Source organism: Myzus persicae, unplaced genomic scaffold (assembly GCF_001856785.1).
Source record: "Myzus persicae strain clone G006 unplaced genomic scaffold, MPER_G0061.0, whole genome shotgun sequence".
Taxonomy (NCBI): domain Eukaryota; kingdom Metazoa; phylum Arthropoda; class Insecta; order Hemiptera; family Aphididae; genus Myzus; species Myzus persicae.
This window is the reverse complement of record NW_019104462.1, coordinates 8,312-30,789: the sequence shown is the minus strand read 5'-3', so window position 1 is coordinate 30,789 and position 22,478 is coordinate 8,312. Positions and strand designations below refer to the sequence as shown.

Sequence of the window (22,478 nt, the reverse complement as noted above, 5' to 3'; positions counted from 1 at the left end):
TTTCTTATAATTGAATATTATTACATACCTAGTGGTGCATCTTTAATACTATAATAATATTATTTTTTTCAATAGGTTTTATTAAATATAGTGCAGAGTATAATTTAGCAATGGGTAATACAATCAGACAACCATTATCAGGTGAATATTAATTATATTACAGTATATTAGAATAATAATATTATATTATTATTATTATTATTTATAATAGGTTCCACGTCACATACATCGAAAGTGATTAGTCCACCTACACCACAGGATCTTATCACTCATAGTTCTACGGGTAAACGGAGGAATAAAAATACTCACCAATGTAATATTAAACATAAAAAACTCGTATGGGGTTAGGTAATACACCGGGTTTTAATGAAATCGACTCCTCGCTGAATCGCACAACTATTTGGTTTTATAGAAGTAATGTTGAAAATATGATGGTATATCAAACTTTTCTTAACTCATTAAAACCTGAATTGATTAGAAAACTTAATAATTTTACTTGTATTAAACCGATTAAGTATAATTTAAAGTTGGAGGCGACTTATTCACATAAGGAGTTACCCTCTGAGAATCGATCGTTTAAAACATCAGCGAGAGAGCTTTTTTCATATAGTGATATAAGTTCCCTGGTGGATGATGATTTCGCGATATTATTATCTGAGGAAGATACATATATGAGGAAAGGAAGTGGGTTTACGTTAGCTTCCATCGATGGTATATTGTTGGGCGTATACGAGTATACTCCTATGGGTGGATCATCATATATACCACTCCCGGAGAGTATCTCTAAAAAAAAAGGGTGTTATCAACCCACAAAATATTGACGAGTGTTGCTTCAAGTGGGCGATTTTAGCACGACACGCTAGTGGAAATCACCCTTGTAGGGTTGATATAAATTACTTTAACGAGGAGCATCGGTATGATTTTTCAGGCTTAAGCTTCCCTACCCCCATTTCAGAGATTTCGATATTTGAAAAACGTAATGATGACACGACAGTAAATGTATATGGTTTGAAATTCGTGAAATCTACAATGCAAGATGTTGTATACCCATTAAGAGTCGTCGAATCAGAAAAAACAAATCATTTTGATCTTTTAGTTCTTGATTGTGGTGAACAGTCACACTACACATATATTTCGAATTTTTCGAGACTAGTAAGGAGACAAAAAACACTACATGAAGGTCGCCTTTTCATATGTAAAAGATGTTTCACTGGATTCGATGATCGAATTAAAAAATGTAGATTATCCGGAAAAGCCGCGCTCGAGCAACATATGAAAATATGTGGACTTAATAAACCCATATTTCCAATATTACCTCCTGAAGGAGCTACACTTAAATTTAAGGCGTGGGAGAAAGCTCAATGGGTACCTTTCGTAATATATGCTGATTTTGAGGCCCTTCTTGAGAAAAATACTGAACACTTAGGGAGAAATACGAAGGGTGTACATACACATACCCCAATGAGCTATGGGTTCCTTGTGAAGGCATCAGATGACGTACCGTTGGAACTCCTGTAACAATACAACATCCCACAGACTCCAGTTATTTTCCGAGGATCAGAGTCAGATAACACTGTGGCCAAGGATTTCGTGAGTACTTTGATTACGATTGCTGATAGACTGAGTAAGTTGTTGAAATCAACCAACGTACCGATTGTGATGACTGAAGAACAACGGCAAATACATAATTCTAAGAGTGAATGTGATTTCTGTAAAACATCATTCGGTGGGAAAATACTTAAAGTAGCAGATCACAATCATCTCACAGGTCTTTTTAGATATACATTATGCAGCAATTGTAATTTAAATCTCAGAACAGTTGACTTTGTACCCTGTTTTATGCATAACTTATCTGCATATGATGCGCATTTCATTGTCACGGAACTCGGTTATGACACTAACACGATTTCCTTAATACCGAATAGTGAGGAGAACTACGTATCTTTCTCCAAACGTGTGAATGATGACTTCACTATAAGGTTTTTAGACTCATGTAGGTTCATGGCTTCAAGCCTTGAGTCTCTAGCGAAGAACCTCACCACAAGCGATCTGGAAAAGTTTCTAGAGACCGCCAAAGTGTTTCAACCTATGGATATGCCCTTAGTCACACGGAAGGGGGTGTTCCCATATGAATATTGTGATAAATGGTCTAAACTCGAGGAATCTACCCTCCCATCAAAGTTTGATTTCTACAGCGCTTTAACGGAAACACATGTCAGTGACGAGGACTACTGTCACGCTACGAAGGTGTGGGATCACTTTAACTGTACATCACTCGGCGGTTACAGTGATTTATATTTAAAAATCGATGTACTTTTACTTGCGGACATTTTTGAAAATTTCCGTGATATATGTATGAAAACGTATAATCTCGATCCAGCATACTATTTCACTGCACCCGGATTCATATTCGACTGTATGTTGAAATATACTTCAATATCCTTGGAGTTGTTAACAGATTACGATATGATTTTGATGATGGAGAATGGAATAAGAGGGGGGTTAGTGCAAGCCAGTGAACGCTATTGCAAAGTGAACAATCCAAAAACGGAGGGATATGATAACAGAGCACCACCATCATGGCTTGTGTATCAAGATTGTAATTATTTATTTTTATTATAGTATTCTATTGGAGGAGGAGTTTCATTATTTTTTAATGATTATAGGTAACAACCTCTACGGGTGGGCTATGAGTCAATATATGCCGTATGGAGGGTTCAAGTGGTTGGACGGTGATATGGATCAAGCACTAAAGCTATTGGATGAAATGGATGATACGTCTGAAGTGGGGTGTGTCTTTGATGTGGATATAAGCTATCCTGATACCTTACATGACAAACATAATGACTTACCGTTTCTTCCACGAAGTAATACACCACCCGGGTCGAAGGTGTGTAAACTAATGGCTACACTTGAGGGGAAACAGAGATATATCTTTCATTATCTAAACTTGAAACAAGCGATAGAAAATGGATTAGTCGTTGATAAGGTAAGGTGTATTAATTAAATTGTTATCTCATTATTTTGTTTAATCACACGCTAGTAGACTAACACATTATTTATTTATAGGTACATAGGGTGTTGGAATTTAAGCAGTCGCCTTGGTTAGCCAAATATATTAACCTAAACACAGAGATGCGAAAGATGGCTACTAATAATTTCGAGAAAGAGTTCTATAAACTCATGAACAATGCTGTATTCGGTAAAATATATAAACAATATATTTATTAATCACTTATAACTAATGAACAATATTTTTATTATTATTGTAAAGGTAAGACAATGGAATGTGTTCGACGGAGAATCGATTTGAGGCTCGTTTCATCTCCTAAAACGATGAGGAAGTTGATTAACCGTCATACATTTAAACACTGTACACAATATAACAATAACCTGACAGCAGTTTCATTAGAAAACAAGGTTATTAAATTCGATAAGCCAATATACATAGGATTTGCAGTCTTGGATATTAGTAAAACGTTAATGTATGACTATCATTATAATGTCATGCAACGACATTATAATGATAAAATTAGGTTGATGTATACAGATACAGGTATATATATATAACCTAACATAATAATTATCATAATATTACAAGATGATCATTACAATACAATACACTGTTACAGATTCACTGGTATATCGGATAACGACTGAGGATTTTTATAAAGATGCCATTGACAACCCAATCCTCCTAAATCGTATGGATACATCGAATCTTCCTAGAGATCATCCGTGCTATGTAGGTAGCCGTGCAAGGATACCGGGATTGTTCAAGGATGAAACAGAGGGGAGAGTAATGTCTGAATTCATAGCGCTCCGAGCAAAGTCTTACTCATTCAAAATCGTTGGGCGGGAGGCGATTGTGGCTAAAGGTATTCGAGGACTTGTGGTCCGTAACCACCTTACCTTTGATGATCATAAACGTTGTCTGTTTGAGAACGATAATGATGATGATGATGATGACGTTGATGATGGTGGGAGGGATAAGGTTAATGAGAATGATTTCACCGATGATGATGATGATGATGCTGATTACAACTTCGGTGGTGGTGGTGGTGGTGGTGGTGGTGGTGGTGACGATGAGGAGCGGAAAGATAGAAAAATGAAGAGGAATGCACTTTTAGGTTTCCAATCCGTCATCAAAGCGATCCATCAGAATGCTACCGCCACCACAGACGATAATCAATCTTCTACGATTCAACTACCACCCTACACTCCGTATACACCATATAGAGTGAATATTTCGATCCGCTCGTTTAAACATCAAGTTAAAACGATTAAGTCGTTAAAAAAGACGCTTAATCGTTTCGATGACAAACTAGTTGTTAGCGAGGATCGGATACATACACTCGCATATGGTCATTACAAATTACGTGTGGTGTGATATATAATATATATTGTATTTTATAGAGTTATGTAAATAATAAAAATAATATTCATTGTTATATAATAGTATTATGTTTATTTAAATGTATATGATATATAGTAGTAGTAAACAATTTTATACTAATATTAAATTAAATTCATGTCGAGCGATGACGTACCATACCGTGTCATTCCGTGAGTGTCCATGACATTCCTCTAGTAGTCATCCCGTTCCGCCAGTGGCCATGCAATGGGGGTAGGCTTTAGGAATTATTTATAAACCATTTACGTATGGTGAAAACTTTGTAAAATGTACATTGTTTGGGGTTGAATTCTATGTGATAAATACAGCAGGGTAGAGTCGCATCACCACCACATATTTGATCCAATCGGGGGCAGCCTAAGTTCTCAATGTTAACGAGTGCAATGTGTGGAATGTGTTCCATAAGAAGTTGTTTTTTCTGCTCACCCTTCACGTAGATGCACTCGAACTTCAGTGAATTCAATATCCGACCGAGTTCCTTGTACTCGACATCACCATATTCCTAAGATAGTTGATGATAATTACGCTCGAGCCATTTATTCGTTCTACGACTCTTGTTGTCCTGTTTAGAGCTCGAATTCTTAAAAATCCAATGTTGACACGCCCATGTTTCCGTGTCCACTACAGACATTTCTTTTATTATAAATTTATTTTCAGCTCCGAGAACGCACTGAATGTCCGCGATAGCTGACATTATTTTCGATTAAATTAACTTTTATCCTTAAATATTATAAATATCCTCGATGGTCTTCAAACGTTTTTCCAGGACCAACACAAACGACGCTAGATCCGATAAAGGTTTTCTGATGCGATTTTCCGTTTCCAATAAAGATATTGTACTTTGCCGTATATCACCTTCCACCGATGCTATCTTTAATTGTAGGTCTGTGATAATACCTTTCAGAGTACCTATTTCCGACTGTAGTAGCTTTGTATCGTATAGAATCGTTTTATTACTCGATTGAATGTGTGAAATAGTATTTTTTCTACGTCCGTCGAGTGAATTATTGAAAATATCCATAACCAATATACATGTTACCCGAACGAATTGTATTATTTGTATTATACTACTGAAATGAGTAATGCTTATTGTAACCCACTTTTATGCGTGTGTAGATGAAAGGTCATCGAGTGTAAACAATTAATTTTTCTTTATATAACTATCTTCAATATTTTTCACACGTGTATGTAAGTCTGAAATATATGCTCCGTGATTTATCAAGGAATTTTCGTAAAATTCTCCGGTTATATAATCTACTTTATCATTTAAACGATCGACATCATGTCGAGTTAGAGAAATAATTGTACTAGTTTCCGCATACTTATTAAATAGTTCTGAAACACGGGTCTCGAGGTTTAATAAAGACTTATTACATCCATGTATATCATTTTCTCTTGATTTTAATTTCACTTCGATATCTATAATATTACTTTTCAACCCATCTATTTCTGCATTTAGTACTTTTACTTCATATAAAATTGTTTTATTACTCGAATGAATGTGTGAAATAGTATTTTTTCTACGTCCATCGAGTGAGTTATTGAAAATATCCATAATCGATAAACATGTTGTCCAAGCCAATTGTGTTATACTACTGAAATGAGTTTTCAAAGTTTGAGCTCACTAGCTTTTAACCAGCTATTATGTGACGCATCAAATCCCAACCACTTGACAAACACTTGATCGCCGCCCTTTCTACGTATAATTTTCTCGATTAAATATTCATTTCGATGATTAGTCTTATGTATTTCCTCGGAATAAAAACATCCAGCAATGGGTTTCCCCGTATAATCTTGCAGCTGATAAGTAATGGGTAATGTTTTATTTATTTTGATAATTTCAAATATTTCCGTAGACCAGTTTGGTAAATAACCTTTTGTAAACACCCCTTTTTGGGTGCTAATCCTCACGTTATCACCAACTTTGAATTTAATTTTTACATTATTAATTTCACGTTGCTTTATTTCCACTTTAAGTGGGTTGGCATCTGCTTGTACCGGTGTCATCCCAATAGTTCTGTGTTTTGAATTATTATATTCTTGAAGCAACCTCGGTAAAATAGAAAACCATTCGTGAGAGCCTCGCGCAGTAAACTCTCTAAACATTTTTTCTTTTAGCGTACGATTGAAACGTTGCTGTTCTCCGATGACATCATCCATAATAAATATAGAGTTCGGTAATACTTTTTCAGGTGTGATGACTTTATCGTTCTCGAAAAATGTAAAAATGTCAACCCCCTCTATACCATCAATTATACGTTTCAGTAATTTATATTTCGGTTGTTCTAGGGTTTTAGAGTATATGTAAACGTTTTCAAATCGGAGCCCGTTTTCATCGACTAGTAAAAAGTATATCAAATTTGTTTTACCACAGCCTGAACTCCCCAATACTAGAGAGCGTATCGTATTCGGGAATAGATCACCATGTCTAAATTGTATTGTATCAGGGGTATCGATGTTATAAATTCGAAGTTTTTTCTCTTTTTCGATAAAACGCATTTTTTCAATTACATTTGCTCTCTATAAATACAGATGTATTGTCTATGATAGCGTCACACGATGTCTCGTGTTCGTAAACGAAACAACAATAAAGGTTCCGGTCTTGTTAACTCATTAATAAACCATTTACCTGTAGAATTACATTTACCCGGGTATAGGTAAGTCACTATACTATATTATTAGACCAATCCTAATTTAACATATAATTATTTTCAGATTTACCGGTCCTGGAACTAAATTAAAAGAAAGATTAACACGCGGTGATCGAGGTGTAAACAGCCTGGACGAGTTGGCTAGAGCTCATGATATCGCCTATGATAGAAGTAACTCACTATCCGATAGACACAAGGCCGATGAAATATTGGAAAATCAAGCTTGGGAGGTGTTTAAATCTAAAAACAGTGGTATTAAGGAGAAAGCGGCATCCTGGTTGGTTACTACAGCTATGAAAGTCAAACGTAAAATGGGGGCAGGTTGTGGATTTAAACAAATGGTTGCAGCTGCTAAAAACTCGATCAAAAATAAACTTAAAGAAAAGAATATATCTAAATTAATAAAAACTTGTCTGACAGCGGCTAAAAAATCGAAAACTAGGAAAACTAAAACTCCTAGAATTATACCCATTCCTAAAAAGGGGGGTGTTTTACCTTTAATACCTATATTTGCAGGTTTATCCGCATTAGGTGCACTTACTGGTGGTATTGGGAATATAGTAAAAGTCATGAATGATTTAAAATCTAATAAAAACACTCCTATTCATTTAGGCAAGGGTTTATATCTCGCACCGTACAGGGGGGGTTCTTATAAAATCGTAAAAGGTAAAGGTTTATACCTTACACCGTATAAAGGTGGGTCAGTGGTAGGGAAGTCAAAGAAAGCTTCAAAAAACTAATTGATACGTTACCCGATAGAGCATTGTATGATTATGAGATTATAAAATACATCGACTTATTGAAAATACCTCATTTCATTGGAGTATTTTCCAGAGACAAGTTGCCTCTACATTATAAACATCGTGAGTCGGCTATAGTTAATCTTGATGATGAGAAGGGTGGAGGAACGCATTGGGTAGCGTATAAAAAAATCGGTAAACAAGTTGAATATTACGATAGCTTTGGAAATTTACCCCCACCGCTAGAATTACAGAAATATTTCAACGATTGTGATATCGAATATAATTACGATAGACATCAGAAATACAATACAACAAACTGCGGTCATTTATGCCTACGTTTTTTATCATGTACACTATAACATTAAACGGTAATTCTAGTGAATTATCCTGTGACTTTTTCCCACCGATAGAAGTCAGTAAAAACGCAAAGATCTGTTTGCTAGGTTTTCAGACAAATAATTCTATTCCTAATATAAATAGTAAGTGTGATCAAATAGGTTTTATAAATAAAAATGATATGGACCATACAACCCGTAAAGTTTACTCATTACCCACAGGCTCTTATGAATTGAGTGAAATCGAGGCGGTGATAAAATATTTGCTAACTGATTCTAAGATATCTTTCGAGTTAAAGGGGAATAATAATACGTTAAAATGTGAAATGTTATGCAGTGAATCTATAGATTTATCTATGGCTAATAAATAATAATATAGGTGAGCTGTTAGGTTTTGAAAAACGTATATATGATGCTAATGTTAAACATCAATCGGATAAGTTGGTAAATATTACCAGGGCCTGGACACTGATAAAAATTAACACGGTAAAGATACCCAATACCCAAAAACGCGGCGGCCATGTTGGCGTTGGTCAATCAGTGTCGCCATACCAGAAAAACAAAATATTTATTACAACATTTTTCCAAAAATGTATAGATCCAATGAGTAGTCAATCTCTAGGTACTTGCTTATAATTTTAATTTTAGTAACCGTAAAAGATTAGTATAGATCAAATACACAATTAGGGAAGTATCAACTTACACGGTGAAAAAAATACACATTTTATTATATCAAAAATATATTTTATATTTAAGCTTAAATGCAGCTGATGTAGTTTTAAAAGCTAATAGCACTTGAGTGTTTGAAGGCAGACTTAGAGGATAGATTGAGAAGGCATTTTGAGGTATGAAGAAATAATGAAAGTCATGACAGGTGCTCAAATTTGAAGGAAAAAGATAAAAAAGCTTGGTTATTACAGGAATATGATGGCATGTTGAGCAAATATAAGAGTAGTTGACCCCACTTGCATGGAATAAAGGCAAAGCTGGAGAAGCAGAAGTAACTGTGCAATATTTCTGAAAAATAAAACATAAATTAATATACATGACCAATATACTAGCCATATTAAAATAATTAAATGATACTAATGAGATCACTTCACTGCCAATAATGTACAGTGTCTTAGATAGATTCCTATCTTATATTTTTGACATAGTTAATTGTAATTTGTATCTTTATTTGATTTTCAGGTATTCAGGATCCTGGTGTCTAAAGTCCCTATAAAATTATAACATTAAATAAGTCATTATTTTTAAAATATTAGACAACATGTAATCTCAAATTAGACTAAGACAATTTTTTAATTATAATTACATTTTTTAAATTATTAAAAATTAGGCAAGTAAACAAGTACTTATAAACTAAATTGTACAAATAAAAAAAAACAAAAAAAAAACAACAATAATAAATACTAATTAAACAATATTTGTCTAGAATATGATGAATTTTACATTATGACATGATTAATTATAAATGTTTTAGTATTGTCAGTTTTCTATTTTTAAATTGACGTTCTGACACTAATTCTCTATTTAAAAATTTAACAGAGGAAAAAATTCTAAACCTTACAAATAGCTTAATTAAATATACATAATCAAAATTTAGACATGGGTGCTTAAAAGGTACATTACATAAAAATTCATTTAAATTAGAAGATATTCCTTTACCAACTGCTAATAAAGGAAAACGTTGAACAAATATATTTTCTAGTTCAAATATGAATTGATAAAAATCATCATTAGGCATTTGAAGGTTACCATAAGTTGTCTGTGCAGTATTGGTGTAAGCTTTAAAATAGCACAATAAAAATGCTTGATCTAAATTTGTTTGGTACCTACCATAATCTACACATAAATCACAGGTATGTTGACCTAAACACTTGCTATACAAATAACCGCAAACATAATGTAAGGCATTTTTTTCAGGTAAATTTAAGTGTCTATAGTCAACAGTGCCAATTTTAAAATTGAAGTATGTACCTCTTGGTGAAGGTTCTGGCAACACAACATTAGTAATCCCAACTTCTGAAGAATTCATTTGACACAAAATGTCATCAAGATCTTTTATACAGTTGGCATTAGGTGAATATTGAAAATAGTTTAAGCAAAACAAATTCCGAAAAGCTATATAAAATTGAACAGGAGTAGGATTTCGATTGTTTCCATTCTTATTACGAAACATACCAAATAAATTTTCTAAACAATCCTGGTTCAAACGGTTGGTAAATAATACATAATCACTGGGATGCGTCGTTGATTCACAAAGAGAAACCCACAACTTTAATAACCCATTAATGGATATTAGCCAACCATTTATAAAATTCATTCTGCTAGTCACATCTGTACCACTTATCTTCGAAATAACTTTTAATTTTTTAAAAAATGAAATCATCATAGAAAGATGTTCCATTTGTATTGATGTATTTTTAAAAGGTCTCCTGAATGATTTGCTATTTGGCACTTTGCATGAATTAAAAATATCAAATAGTTTATCCATTTTATCTATGACATCAATCGTACATTTTGACTCTAATGGTAATTTACCCAATTCTAATTGAGTATTCATTCCAGCAGCTACAGATTCACTAAAAACTTGGGCTGCCAAATAGACTCGCATTTTTTCGAATGGTCCTGGATTTATGTGAGCATGAGTAAGCTTAGGTGCTAATCTTAAATTAAGTTTGCTGTCTTCATTATAAAATTGTATGATATACTTGTTGTCAGTAAGTTCATCATCAATACTAAAATTATGTTTAAAAAACATGTTACGTGTTGACTTTAACAAATGTGGTGGATCAAACAAATACACAATTTCTTTGCCATTAACTGTAAAATAAGGGCGCTGCGGGCTTACATAAACACTTTTACTGAAGCTAACAAAATTTGAGCCTTGGTCAGTGACAAACGTTTTGACATTTAAAGAAATATTCAATTATTTTTTTATGGTAGACATTATAATATCACTTAAATCTAGGTTACGGCAGCTTCCCGACACAAAAAAGTAAGCTATTGGCTGCTTCCACGATACATTAATTCCCCTTATCATTAAAACTAACGCATACTTTGCTGCCTCATAAGTTTTAGTGAGATTTGTCTGATGAAATCCTATAATTTCATCTTTAGGAAGTGAATAGTACAAATGTGTTTTTAATGACATTTCATCAGCACATAAGATGCAGTCAAGAGCTTCTGTTTTAAAATTAGAAATTTTGAATTTGACAAATTCAAATAAAAAATCATTTAATCCAGGAATCAAATCATATTTTGAAGTAACTCTTCTTAAAGTCCGAACTGAAGGTAGACTTAGTGTACTTTTTAAAAATCTATACACAGATGGGCCTAAGAAGTATATGGTTAATGCTAATTGTTTCATATCATTTGTGTACCTGTATCCATGAGGGTTTCTTGTTTTGCACATCATATGCGATTTGACAATGGTTAGTACACTAGGTGACAAATGTTGCTCACACAGGGAGAGAAAATTGTCAACAGTATTGAATTCAGTCAACTGATGGCTCAAGCCCAAAATGGTTTTTTCAGCTTTCAAACGAGCTTCTTTCTCAGTCTTCAATTGTTGCCTTAACAAAACTTTTCTGGGTGTTTTTTCAGACAAAGCTTTTAGGGTTTGACAACTTTTTGAAGAACCTAAATGATATTTATAAAACTTTAGTAAACGCACAGTAAATTATAAATATACAGAAGAGTAAAATTGTTTAATTAAAGCTTACTAGGAATTATGAAATCCACAGGAGAATCTAAGTATCTAGATTTTTCACTAGTAATTGATGAAGATGTCCCAGAAGACATACTGTACTCGGCGCTATCATGTACTCCTAAACAAAATTTAAGAATATTATATTAATAATTATAAATTAATCTCTACATAAATCACATGAACTTACCAGGAGAACCAGGTAATGGAAGAGCCAATACTTCATTGCTACTATATGTTTCAGTAGTATATTTACTAGGATCATCAATCATTTTTAGTGGACTATTTGAGCCACAAGACACAGTTTTGGTTAAAGTGGTACAGATTTCAACTTTATCACTAGATGATAACTGCAAAGATGTACTTGTATCACAACTATCTTTTTTGTCTGAATATAAAAAAAAAATATAAGGCGATTAGAAAATTATTGCTGCTAAATGTCAAATTAGTTTTTACATACCTGGAAATAGTGTAGGTATAGCATCTGGTTTTAACCTGTTCTCCAAAAAATTTAAAAACATATTTTTCTCAAAATGTTTTCCACATAGTTTGATATTTTTTTTGGATAGAATATCAGCTGGCAGTTTACAGCGTTCTAACCAGATTTCACACCTAAAAGTGTAAAAAAAAATAGTTTATTTAAACTACAAAACACAATTGACTTGGTCCTTGTTACATATTATAAGCACACTGCATTGTTTACTAGACTTACTTTAATAAACATTTGGTATATTGTGCAACTGACAACTGTGTAATATTATGTTATACATTTAACAAGTACCATTGAATTGTTTGATAATTAATATCATTATAAATTATAATATAAAATACTTACCGAGCAGGATCTTTGGGAAAAGAAAAAAAACTAACTGATTCTTTTTGAGTTTTCATTTCTCCGCACGATTTCACAATACATTTAAACGAATAACCACTCTTTCGAATAGACATTGTTATAATATGTAGAAATATAATAAAATGCACAATATTATTTTCAAAGGCACAGAACACAATTGAACAGTTAAAAGGCAGTACGCACTAAAAACGTGTAAAAAATGCTCTTGCTGTTTGTTTTTTACTAACCTTAAATCGTGAATTATGATACCAGTTGTTTAACTGATAACACTTAATTGATAAAGTAGCCAACGCCAACATGGCCACCGCGTTTTGTTTACATTTTGTAGTGTCCCTTCTGATTTAATCTATTCTGTGATATTACTAAGACAAACTGTATATATATCGAATCAAACTTAGTCATGGGTTCATTCAACAACGGCAAGCAGTGCCATACAATACATGAGTTTTATCCAAATGTACCTCCGGGCTATAAAGTGATAGAGATTCCAACACATTTGGTTTTTTATTCTATCAATTGTTCATCTATAACGCATGCAGAGATAATATTAAAAAATCAGGATAACGAGTTAATCGATTTACGTGGAGAGCCGGTATCAATACGATTGTTAATCAAAGACTTGTGATACAATGGGTTAAAGTTTTATAATATAAATAGTCGGGTATATGAAAAACCCGCTAGTCGTGTTAGTGATATTATCAAGTCAACAACTCCGAGGAAAAAATATTTGAAATACTATAAAGTGGGAGGTAGTCTAACAGTTGAAAATTTAGCTTTTCTAAAATCACTAAACGCTATTTAATATGGATGATATGTATTTAGACGTATCAGGTGGATATGTTGATGATTGTAGGATAACTCAAATTGATTATCATTCTTTTCTCCCTTATTCAACATCTGCCCTATCCAATAACGATGAAGTGCGTATTGCTTTACACAACACAGAGTCATATACTCTACCCTGTGAAAGTTATATCTACATTGAGGGTACAGTAACCAAACCTATTGACATGACAGATGACATTCGATTTATAAACAATGGGTTAGCATTTCTTTTCTCTGAAATGAAATACGAACTGAATGGGATTCAAATTCAGAAACTCATCAACCCCGGTATAACTTCAACATTGAAAGGATATTGCTCGTATAATAAATCGGATATTGTTTCACACTATAACGCTGCTTGGGATGATGATATTAAAAATGTTAATAAAGATTTTATCGAGAGTGGAGTGTTTAACGGATGTATCAATCTCAAAGATTTGTTTGGGTTTTGCGAAGACTATAAACGTATTTTAATAAACTGTAATCAACAACTGATATTAAATAGAGCATCGCTGGATATAAATGCGATTAAACAGTATAAAAATAATGAAGTTGTCGCTGACGCACCTAAGCTAAAAGACGTTAAAATAAATATCTCGAAAATATTGTGGAGAATGCCTATAGTCAAGGTTAGTGATAAAGAAAAAATACAACTGTTGAAAGTGGTAAACCATCAAAAACCTCTAAAATGTGCGTTCAGATCGTGGGAGTTGTGTGAATACCCATTTCTACCTCAAAACACTTCGCATTCATGGAAAGTAAAAACGTCTAACAAATTGGAAAAACCGCGATATGCTATAATCGGTTTTCAGACTGATAGGAAAAACAGTATGAGTAAACCGATGTCATGTTTTGACCACTGTAAAATAAAAAATGTGAAGGTTTATTTAAATTCCGAAGTATTCCCCTACGAAGATTTCCAAAGTGACTTTACCAAGAACAAGATGGCTACATTATACCATGCATATGCCGAGTTCCAGAAATCCTACTACGCTCGTGATAATGTCACACCTCTATTGACTAGATCAGATTTCAAAAAACTTTCACCGATTATAGTTGTTGATATGAGCAGACAAAATGATAACGTAAAAACTTCGACTGTCGATCTAAGAATTGAGATGGAAACCGAAGAAGCGTTTCCCGCATCTACTTCAGCATATTGTTTAATATTACATGATCAAATTATAACTTATAATCCATTTAATGGTGAAGTAAGAACATTGTAAATATCGATTGTAAAACTTAATATTATTTTAATAAATGAATACATGTATAATATATCATATATTTTTATTTCACATAAATTATTAATTAATTACAATTGTTAGAAAGAGTTTGCTCTTTTCATTCCATATAATGGTCTTGGGAAGTGTGCATACGTTGTTTCATTTTGAGGAAGTGTGGGTTGTATGTTGAAAAAATCGGGACCATCGTTAACATCGAATGACTGTAGTACTCTTTCAATTGTATCATATGACTGAAAAAAGTATATTTATATATAAATTATGTATTTATTATTATTGTTTTATAAATTACCTTTAGTTTAGAAATATCTTCTATCTCTTTTTGCACCTCGAATGCATCCCCTATCATGATATTGTTTGATGGTGAAAAACTTGGTGAGGTTGATGAAATCAATGTCGCATCAAATAACTAAAATAATAGATATATTATATATTTATGTAGGTGATATAAATATATTTTCAATTTACCTTTGGTGACCTTTCCCTATTCCACCGTTGTATCGAGTGTTCAGCTAATTGTGGAAATGCATACATTTTGATTTGACTAATGAAATTAATATCATGTTTAGGACTGTTTGTAATAATATGATCATCACGTAAATTATTGATAAATATAACCATTTCTTCACTCGTTGTTGGTGGTGATTCCACTTTAGTAAGTTCTCTATCCAGATATTCAGTAAATATTTCAAATTGATTTAAAATGATTGGCTGCATAATAGTTGATTTTCGTATAATTGTTTCAAAAATACACCATTCCAAGTATTGAAGTCGTATGAGTTCCACACGATTTAAAAGAACTCGACATCCATCTTGTATCTTTGACTCTATTACTAAGGTGTTTTCCCCGCTATACATCATGCTTGATAATTTGAAATTCTCTGTTTCGAGAAATATGGTTCTTTTATATTTCCCATGCTGCTCCAAAATAAATGAAAGGATATTACCCATCAGTGAAAATATCCGTTTTAGAAAGTCAGTTGAAATATTAACATATCGTGACGGAGTTATTATATGCACTGCTACTCTGAACATATCACTCGGATCGATCCCAATATGTATAAACTTACGTTTCACGAAGTTTAACGTATAGTTAGTAGAATCGATGAGCTCCGAAGGTGGTGTTGCTGGTATATATGTAAAGGTTTTCTTGTATATAGCTGCATTATCAATGATTGAACCAGCCATGTTTAGAAACACTTGAAATTGAATTTTTAAACAGTGTAAATGATCTTAAGTATGAATAAAGAATAACGACTTGTCGGTAAAGTGATTGTATTACAACTGATGATATTGTAGAGACCACTCTACTCTATTTATACTAAAAATATTGTGATGAAATAGGTTTAATAGTTTTGTTTACTATATACAGACTGTTAAAAAAGTAATTAAAAGTTGTACACTTTCATAATATCATTTAACTGATGGTTGAGAATATTCTTATGTAATATTTCAATCATTGGGGGGTATGATCACATACGGTATAGGATTGTAGGGGAATGTATGGGAGGGGGAGGGGGAGGGGAAGGGCACTACCGGGCACTGCCGGGCACTGCCGAGCACGGTCGCGATAGCATATAACTATAGGCTGGGTGGGGTAACTGGATTTCCTGGATTTGCGGGGGGGCCCAGAACCGACCAAAACATACTACTAATGTATTTTTTAAATTCTACCAATAGGCTTAATTATTATTGCATTGTAATACATTTAAAAAAACTCAATTCTTTATTAGGTATTCATTATTATTTAAAGGACTAGATAATTTTTAATTTGATACTTTTAACCATAAAAAAAACATATGTCTATTAATTTAAATTTAATTATTAACACTATAATGATACATTATATACTACCTAACTCGATCATTACTCCTATGTTATTACTAATTGACTGAAATAACATACAAGTCTTTACTCTACTAGAGGATGGTTAGAAATGCGAATAGCGTACTAATATTAAAGCTATTATAATATTTTTAATCAAGGAAAAGCAAACGAGTCTGTTACTCTGTTTACATATTGGTACGGGAATTTAGGGTTTTATTCTGCCGCGCTAAAAATAAGTAAACACTATTCAACAATCATTGATAACATTAGCTCCTGATTAAAACAAAACTACTGAAGTTGAAATAATAACAGCGTATTGCTAATTTCAACTCAAATCTCGCAGTCAAAATAAAAATGTTATTTTATAGTTAAATCGAACTAACTATAATTGCTAAGACAATTACATTTAATGTTATTTTGAATACCTAAAGGTTTTATTTTAACACAATTAAATTCAAATTAACTATACTAAAAAGTTAAAACAATAATATGTAACAGTACTGTTATTTTAATATTAATTATAGTCAAACAATATAGTTTGAATTTACTCATCTTGGTGTTAATTCAAATGAAATATTTGTAAATTTGACAACTACACTGTTAACAATATTGTTAAGAGTTAAATCAATACTAGTATTTCTATGTGTGTGTAAACATTTTACATTAACGACATGATTTACACATAGTAATTTATATATTACTATATTCTACTTTATTCTCTCCTGTATTTTGTTTATTAAATAAGTATAATTAATATTAATAAGAAAGGAATTTACTACAAGCAAAAGAGGCTACAAAATAAGTGTAGACAATGGTCAGATATTATATTATATTGGCGTACGTATACTTTTTTTTTAAATGTGGGTCGGTGACGTTGTTCAAATAAAATATGCTAAGGATACCACATTTTATTTGGCAAAAACAAGAACAAATTTAAAAAAAATAATGTCATTGATTTTTTGATTACACAATATAAGTTGTAACACATATTATTATACAGATAATAATATTTGAGGCTTTGAAAATTAAAAAATACATCATAAAATATAAAATGTTTATTCTAGATTACAGTGATTGAGTAACTTTTAATTATTTTAATGATTAATTAAACGTTTTTTGAAAAAATGTGTCTACTTAATTCTCACTGCCATAATTAAACAATAAAATGTTTGTAGGTATACCTATACTAATATTAAATTCAGAAATAAGTATTGGTTTATTTTTGTCGAAAATCATTATGTACAAGTGGTACACTATACAACGTAATTAAACAATAAAACATGTTTTTTTTTACTCTTGTTATACTCTTATAGAAATGTACAAACATGATTTTAACACATTAAGAAAAGTACAGACAAGATTTTGAATTAGGTATTGCATTATTTTTCATTGATTTGGTATTTACTCATAATTTGTTGTAAGATACCGTTTTGGGAAATAATGAACCATGGGTAAATGTGTAAATTATTAGTGTGAACATTTGTTTAAAAATTTGTTTATTTCATTGCCAAGTTCAAGTGTATTTACACATAATTTGTATTATAAAATATTCGTTGTGATTTGTTATTTTTAATAATATTAATATTATTTGAGAATAACAAAGAAATTCAGCAAACGACGGTAGTGGGAACTTAGAAGATAAACTAAAAGAAAATGTTACATATTATTAGGTAGTTATTTTGCACTATAGTATTTATAACTAACTAAAACGATATAATATAGCCATTTGTGAACAAACGTTAAGCTTTAGATATAAGATAAATATTATGATTAATATTTAGTATTAAAAGTTTACAAAAGGTTAATTTAAAAACTAACTTAAAGCGATACTATTCCAGATTGTATAAAATCATTTTGCCACGAAATTAATCCAGCTACAGAATTAAAAAGCTCTCGTTAACACCATGTAAAGGGATATTTTCTAATGAAACTTTTATTAACCGTTGCTTTTAAGACCCCCGGTGCCGGCTATTTATTAAGGAGCAAATTATTGGCAACCTAGTTCACACATCATTTTGGCGTCGCACGATCTTGTGAGAAAAAGTAGTGTACATTTTAGCGATTATTTTTATCTACAATTACACGGATGTATTACCCAGGTGATGGGTGGAGCATTAGTCTACATGTACATAGAATTTATCCCAGTATCTTATAGATATTAGCAACATTTCAACAAACTTATCTCTGGGAATTGAATGAATACGAATTAATATATATATTATGTATATATTATGGTGAATTTTAAAAAAAGCGATACAGCACGTAACGACCTTGTGGATTTTGTTGTTTTCGTTTTCGAGTGAAGATACCTATTAGTAATTCAGATACGATGCATTTAATACTGTATTTCTATTTGGATTTTTTTTCGTATTGTCCTAATTACTTGGGCACGAAATTTTTAAGAATATTTGAATTTGATCGTTAAATATTTGTTGATAATCGCTCGTGGCCCTTCATAAGTTAACTATACTAGATAGTAGATACTCAAACCTTTAAAAACTATTCGGGTATTCTGCTCCAAAATCTTGTATTAGTTGTATTCAATTATACATACAAAAACATTATGAAGTTTAATTATATTAACTAACTATAGTAAATGTATTTAATATAATAATATTACTATTACATAACTAGTTTTTATAACTTTTCAATCGATTCTCAATGCCCAGATAACTTAGAAACTATAGTGAAGAAGTTTGTGGTACCTAATTAATAATACTTTAATATTAAATAAATTTTTTTTAAATATGATTGTACCTATATAGGAAAAAATATTACCTTTGACATATTTTCACACACGCTTTCTGTAAACATTTTTCATAGCTTACTGGTGGTTTATGAAACCACTACTACATACAACACACATAATTACAATTTTTTTTAATACACGTCATAAGTTCTTATAAAAACGTAATATTTTATTTTTACGTAAAGACGCCGCTGACCCTTGACATGAGTGTTTTAGACTTCCAAGCGGCCGCGAACCACAGTTTAAGAACTGAAAGTAAGTTTAAGATGTGTAGATTGATAAGCACTCGATGTTAATAGAAAGGTTTGCAAGTGAGCTGTGTTTATTTCTGATGAAAAATGTAATTGTGAGTACGTATAAAAATCATAATATATTTAGGTATACGTCAGAAGTCCTAAGAACCTAACCACGAATTATATTTTATTAGGTACAATAAAAATAACTAATATTATTATTGATAGATTAAATATCTAATTTCTCAAAAATTTAACTTAAACTATATTATGCATAACAGAAACACTTTGTTTAGATTGTTTGCAAATATTCTTCATTTTGATGAATTTTGTTATGTTTGAGGTTTAAATAAATAATTTTTTTTTAAATCGTGCCTATGTAACTTAGATAATATTTTCCAAATACTATATTTATAATAACTAATGATTAACCTTGTATTCATTTTTCAAGCGTAAGTATCTATAGATATTCGTTTTTGAATTATATCAAAATATGAAAATCGCTTCTCGAGGAATAGGTATCCAATGTTGTAAACATTTCAACTTCAAACCGTTATAAAAATTGAACTTGACTTTCCTCTAGAATTTTTCTTGATAAAGGTAAGTTGCTGATGAAGAAAACGAAGCACTTTTACTGCCCCCAAATCGTGATGACAGGCACGAAAATAAAGGAAAAATAAAACAACACACATCGTTGTAAAATCAATACATTCATATAGTATTCATTCGTATATAAAATTATTCACAAAAATATAATTTCATCTGATCTCAACCATGCTTTTGGCTACACTTTGATTAGTTCATATAATGTTTAATTGTATTAAATCTTTACATACAAGTACATAATTTATCTTAAAAGATTCGGTAAGGCTGTAAGGCCGGCCTATTTATGGAATCAAGCTCAATTTTTTTTTAAATTACGGTAACGTTATAGCTGTCGAGGAACATTGTATTAAACATTTTCAAATATTATGATTGAGATTTAAACATTTTGGTAACTTTTAATTCCAATATGGTTTGCAAATCAATATTTTTTCGTTTTAAATTTAGCTACGACAGAATTTTTATTTTTATACTCCTGTAATAATAACAACTACTTCGTATTCAAAGAAACCACAATATTTAAACTCATGTGATTATGTACAACAAATAATAATTAGAGCAAAAACATGTATGATTGAGTTATGATTGTTATGACTTATGAGAGTATTTTTCGATAAGATCAATACGAAATAAAAGAAAATACATTTTAAGACGATTCCCACATTTTTAATAAATTATTATTTTGTGTTTAATTGGTACTTATGTGATAAGTATACAACAGAGTATATAGTTCTGACAATAAGAAAATAATATATGATATACAGATTAATGCATATACTATTTAATATCGTTACTGTACAAACGAGTGATTACTTATGTAATATTTTTGCTGTCTTAAATGAGAAATGTCAAAAAGTGCTCAAATTAGTTGTCTCCTACGGACAGCCAACTAATCATTCGTAGGTACTTTGTAGGATGCAGACGTCTACTAATGTATCTAAACGTCTAATGTATACTAAAAAATACAGATAATAATATGTACGAAAAATATACACAGATCCACTAGAACAGTGGTTTCCAAACTTTTTTTACCTCGGGCTATAAAAAAAAAACTTTTTTTACCAAGGGCCGTAAAAAAAAAATTTTACTTTAGTCATCAGAATTTTAGGAATAGGTATATAATTTCATATTTAACGACATTTTTATTGTACTCAATAATTAATGACTTTCTTTTACTTGACTTAATAATTACTACAAACGAAAAAAAAATTATTTCAGCTTACATTTCCAAAAATTATGTGGCGGCAGACGAATAATTACTGTGCTCGTTGCAGCGCAACCAATATTATCTACTCTGTAGATTCTACAGGCTAGGTTAGGTTAGGTTTCGATCGTACGAAAATAAGATAAGATACGATAATGCTATTTATTAGGGATGGGTCGTTACCACTTATAGGGCTGTATATAAACAATTACGTTATCTTATCAATCATGTGTTATCACTAATTGGTGGTCCAACAAATAACGAATACTGCAGCTGTAGTTTGCTACGTTTTCACTGTTTTCAGCTTTGAATTAATTTCTTGTTTGTAAAAAATTTGTTATAATTATTTAAAATGCCGACTCTTTGTGCCGTTTTTGGTTGTGTAAACAAAACCTTGGACAAATCGTGTTCATTTTATCGGTTTCCAAAGGTTAAAGTGAATGCTGCCTCAGATTTAAGAACACAAATATTAAAACAGAGAACAGCGTGGCTTAACGCATTACACAGAACTGATGTTCATGATAGTCAGTTGAAGAACATGAGGATTTGTTCAGTTCATTTTAAATCTGGTAAATATTTTATTGGAAATAAACAATAGTTACTTAGTGGCTGTTTTGGTACCTACNGTATTGTGGTTATTATAATGTGATAACAACGACAGTCCTGTCAATAATCTATAGTATTTGATTATTGATAACCTAACCTGTGCATTTGTGAATTATGATACTATCAATACTATGCTGATCGATAGGTTTTTTTTTTTGGTATCGGTTGAAATATCGGTTAGTTCAAATATCGGCCTATATGGCTATATCTAGTATCGGTTCTAGTATCGGCTCATCCCTACTATTTATATTATTAAATGACATTGTAACAACAAAAGCGTTACGGTATGGCGATACGGGATTAAATTTGAAGAATGTTTACTGTATTTTTTTTTTACGTAAATTAAAATTAGACAATAATAAGTACGAAAAATATACACAGATCCACTAAAATATTGACTAATTTTCTCAACGTTTAAATTTAAAATGCTTTTGAAAAAATATTGCGACTACCTATCAATTGAACCAGTTCTAGCGCAG

The 22,478-nt window shown here is 31.5% G+C and overlaps 4 protein-coding genes across 4 annotated transcripts; 2 read left to right on the top strand and 2 right to left on the bottom strand.

The window, feature by feature from the left end:
• Nucleotides 1-1,646: 1,646 nt before the first annotated feature.
• Nucleotides 1,647-4,390, top strand: LOC111042339. Its single transcript, XM_022326915.1, has 5 exons — nt 1,647-2,599; nt 2,667-2,989; nt 3,070-3,202; nt 3,275-3,556; nt 3,633-4,390. The coding sequence occupies exons 1-5, from the start codon at nt 1,660-1,662 to the stop codon at nt 4,388-4,390; spliced, it is 2,436 nt and encodes an 811-aa protein (XP_022182607.1). The 5' UTR covers nt 1,647-1,659.
• Nucleotides 4,391-8,850: 4,460 nt separating this feature from the next.
• LOC111042340 (52 kDa repressor of the inhibitor of the protein kinase-like) lies at nt 8,851-12,964 on the bottom strand. The gene is made up of 6 exons (XM_022326916.1): nt 12,691-12,964; nt 12,316-12,467; nt 12,046-12,243; nt 11,872-11,976; nt 11,530-11,788; nt 8,851-9,362 (listed from the first exon to the last, which is right to left on the bottom strand). Exons 1-6 carry the CDS (start codon nt 12,801-12,803, stop codon nt 9,320-9,322), a joined length of 870 nt encoding a protein of 289 aa, XP_022182608.1. The 5' UTR covers nt 12,804-12,964; the 3' UTR covers nt 8,851-9,319.
• Nucleotides 12,965-13,511: 547 nt separating this feature from the next.
• Nucleotides 13,512-14,759, top strand: LOC111042338. Its single transcript, XM_022326914.1, has one exon. The coding sequence runs from the start codon at nt 13,512-13,514 to the stop codon at nt 14,757-14,759; it is 1,248 nt and encodes a 415-aa protein (XP_022182606.1).
• A 98-nt stretch (nt 14,760-14,857) lies between these two features.
• Nucleotides 14,858-15,965, bottom strand: LOC111042337. The gene is made up of 3 exons (XM_022326913.1): nt 15,246-15,965; nt 15,070-15,186; nt 14,858-15,010 (listed from the first exon to the last, which is right to left on the bottom strand). Exons 1-3 carry the CDS (start codon nt 15,963-15,965, stop codon nt 14,858-14,860), a joined length of 990 nt encoding a protein of 329 aa, XP_022182605.1.
• Between the last annotated feature and the right edge of the window lie 6,513 nt (nt 15,966-22,478).

Coding starts and splice junctions, on each gene's coding strand:
- LOC111042339 (XM_022326915.1), top strand. CDS start 1,660: ATGACTGAAGAACAACGGCAAATACATAATTCTAAGAGTGAATGTGAT. Junction 2,990..3,069: donor ATGGATTAGTCGTTGATAAG/GTAAGGTGTATT, acceptor ATTTATTTATAG/GTACATAGGGTGTTGGAATT. Junction 3,203..3,274: donor CATGAACAATGCTGTATTCG/GTAAAATATATA, acceptor ATTATTGTAAAG/GTAAGACAATGGAATGTGTT.
- LOC111042340 (XM_022326916.1), bottom strand. CDS start 12,803: ATGTCTATTCGAAAGAGTGGTTATTCGTTTAAATGTATTGTGAAATCG. Junction 12,468..12,690: donor TTTCCCAAAGATCCTGCTCG/GTAAGTATTTTA, acceptor TTACACTTTTAG/GTGTGAAATCTGGTTAGAAC. Junction 11,789..11,871: donor TGTGGATTTCATAATTCCTA/GTAAGCTTTAAT, acceptor AATATCATTTAG/GTTCTTCAAAAAGTTGTCAA.
- LOC111042338 (XM_022326914.1), top strand. CDS start 13,512: ATGGATGATATGTATTTAGACGTATCAGGTGGATATGTTGATGATTGT.
- LOC111042337 (XM_022326913.1), bottom strand. CDS start 15,965: ATGGCTGGTTCAATCATTGATAATGCAGCTATATACAAGAAAACCTTT. Junction 15,187..15,245: donor ATAGGGAAAGGTCACCAAAG/GTAAATTGAAAA, acceptor CTATTATTTTAG/TTATTTGATGCGACATTGAT. Junction 15,011..15,069: donor AAGATATTTCTAAACTAAAG/GTAATTTATAAA, acceptor TACTTTTTTCAG/TCATATGATACAATTGAAAG.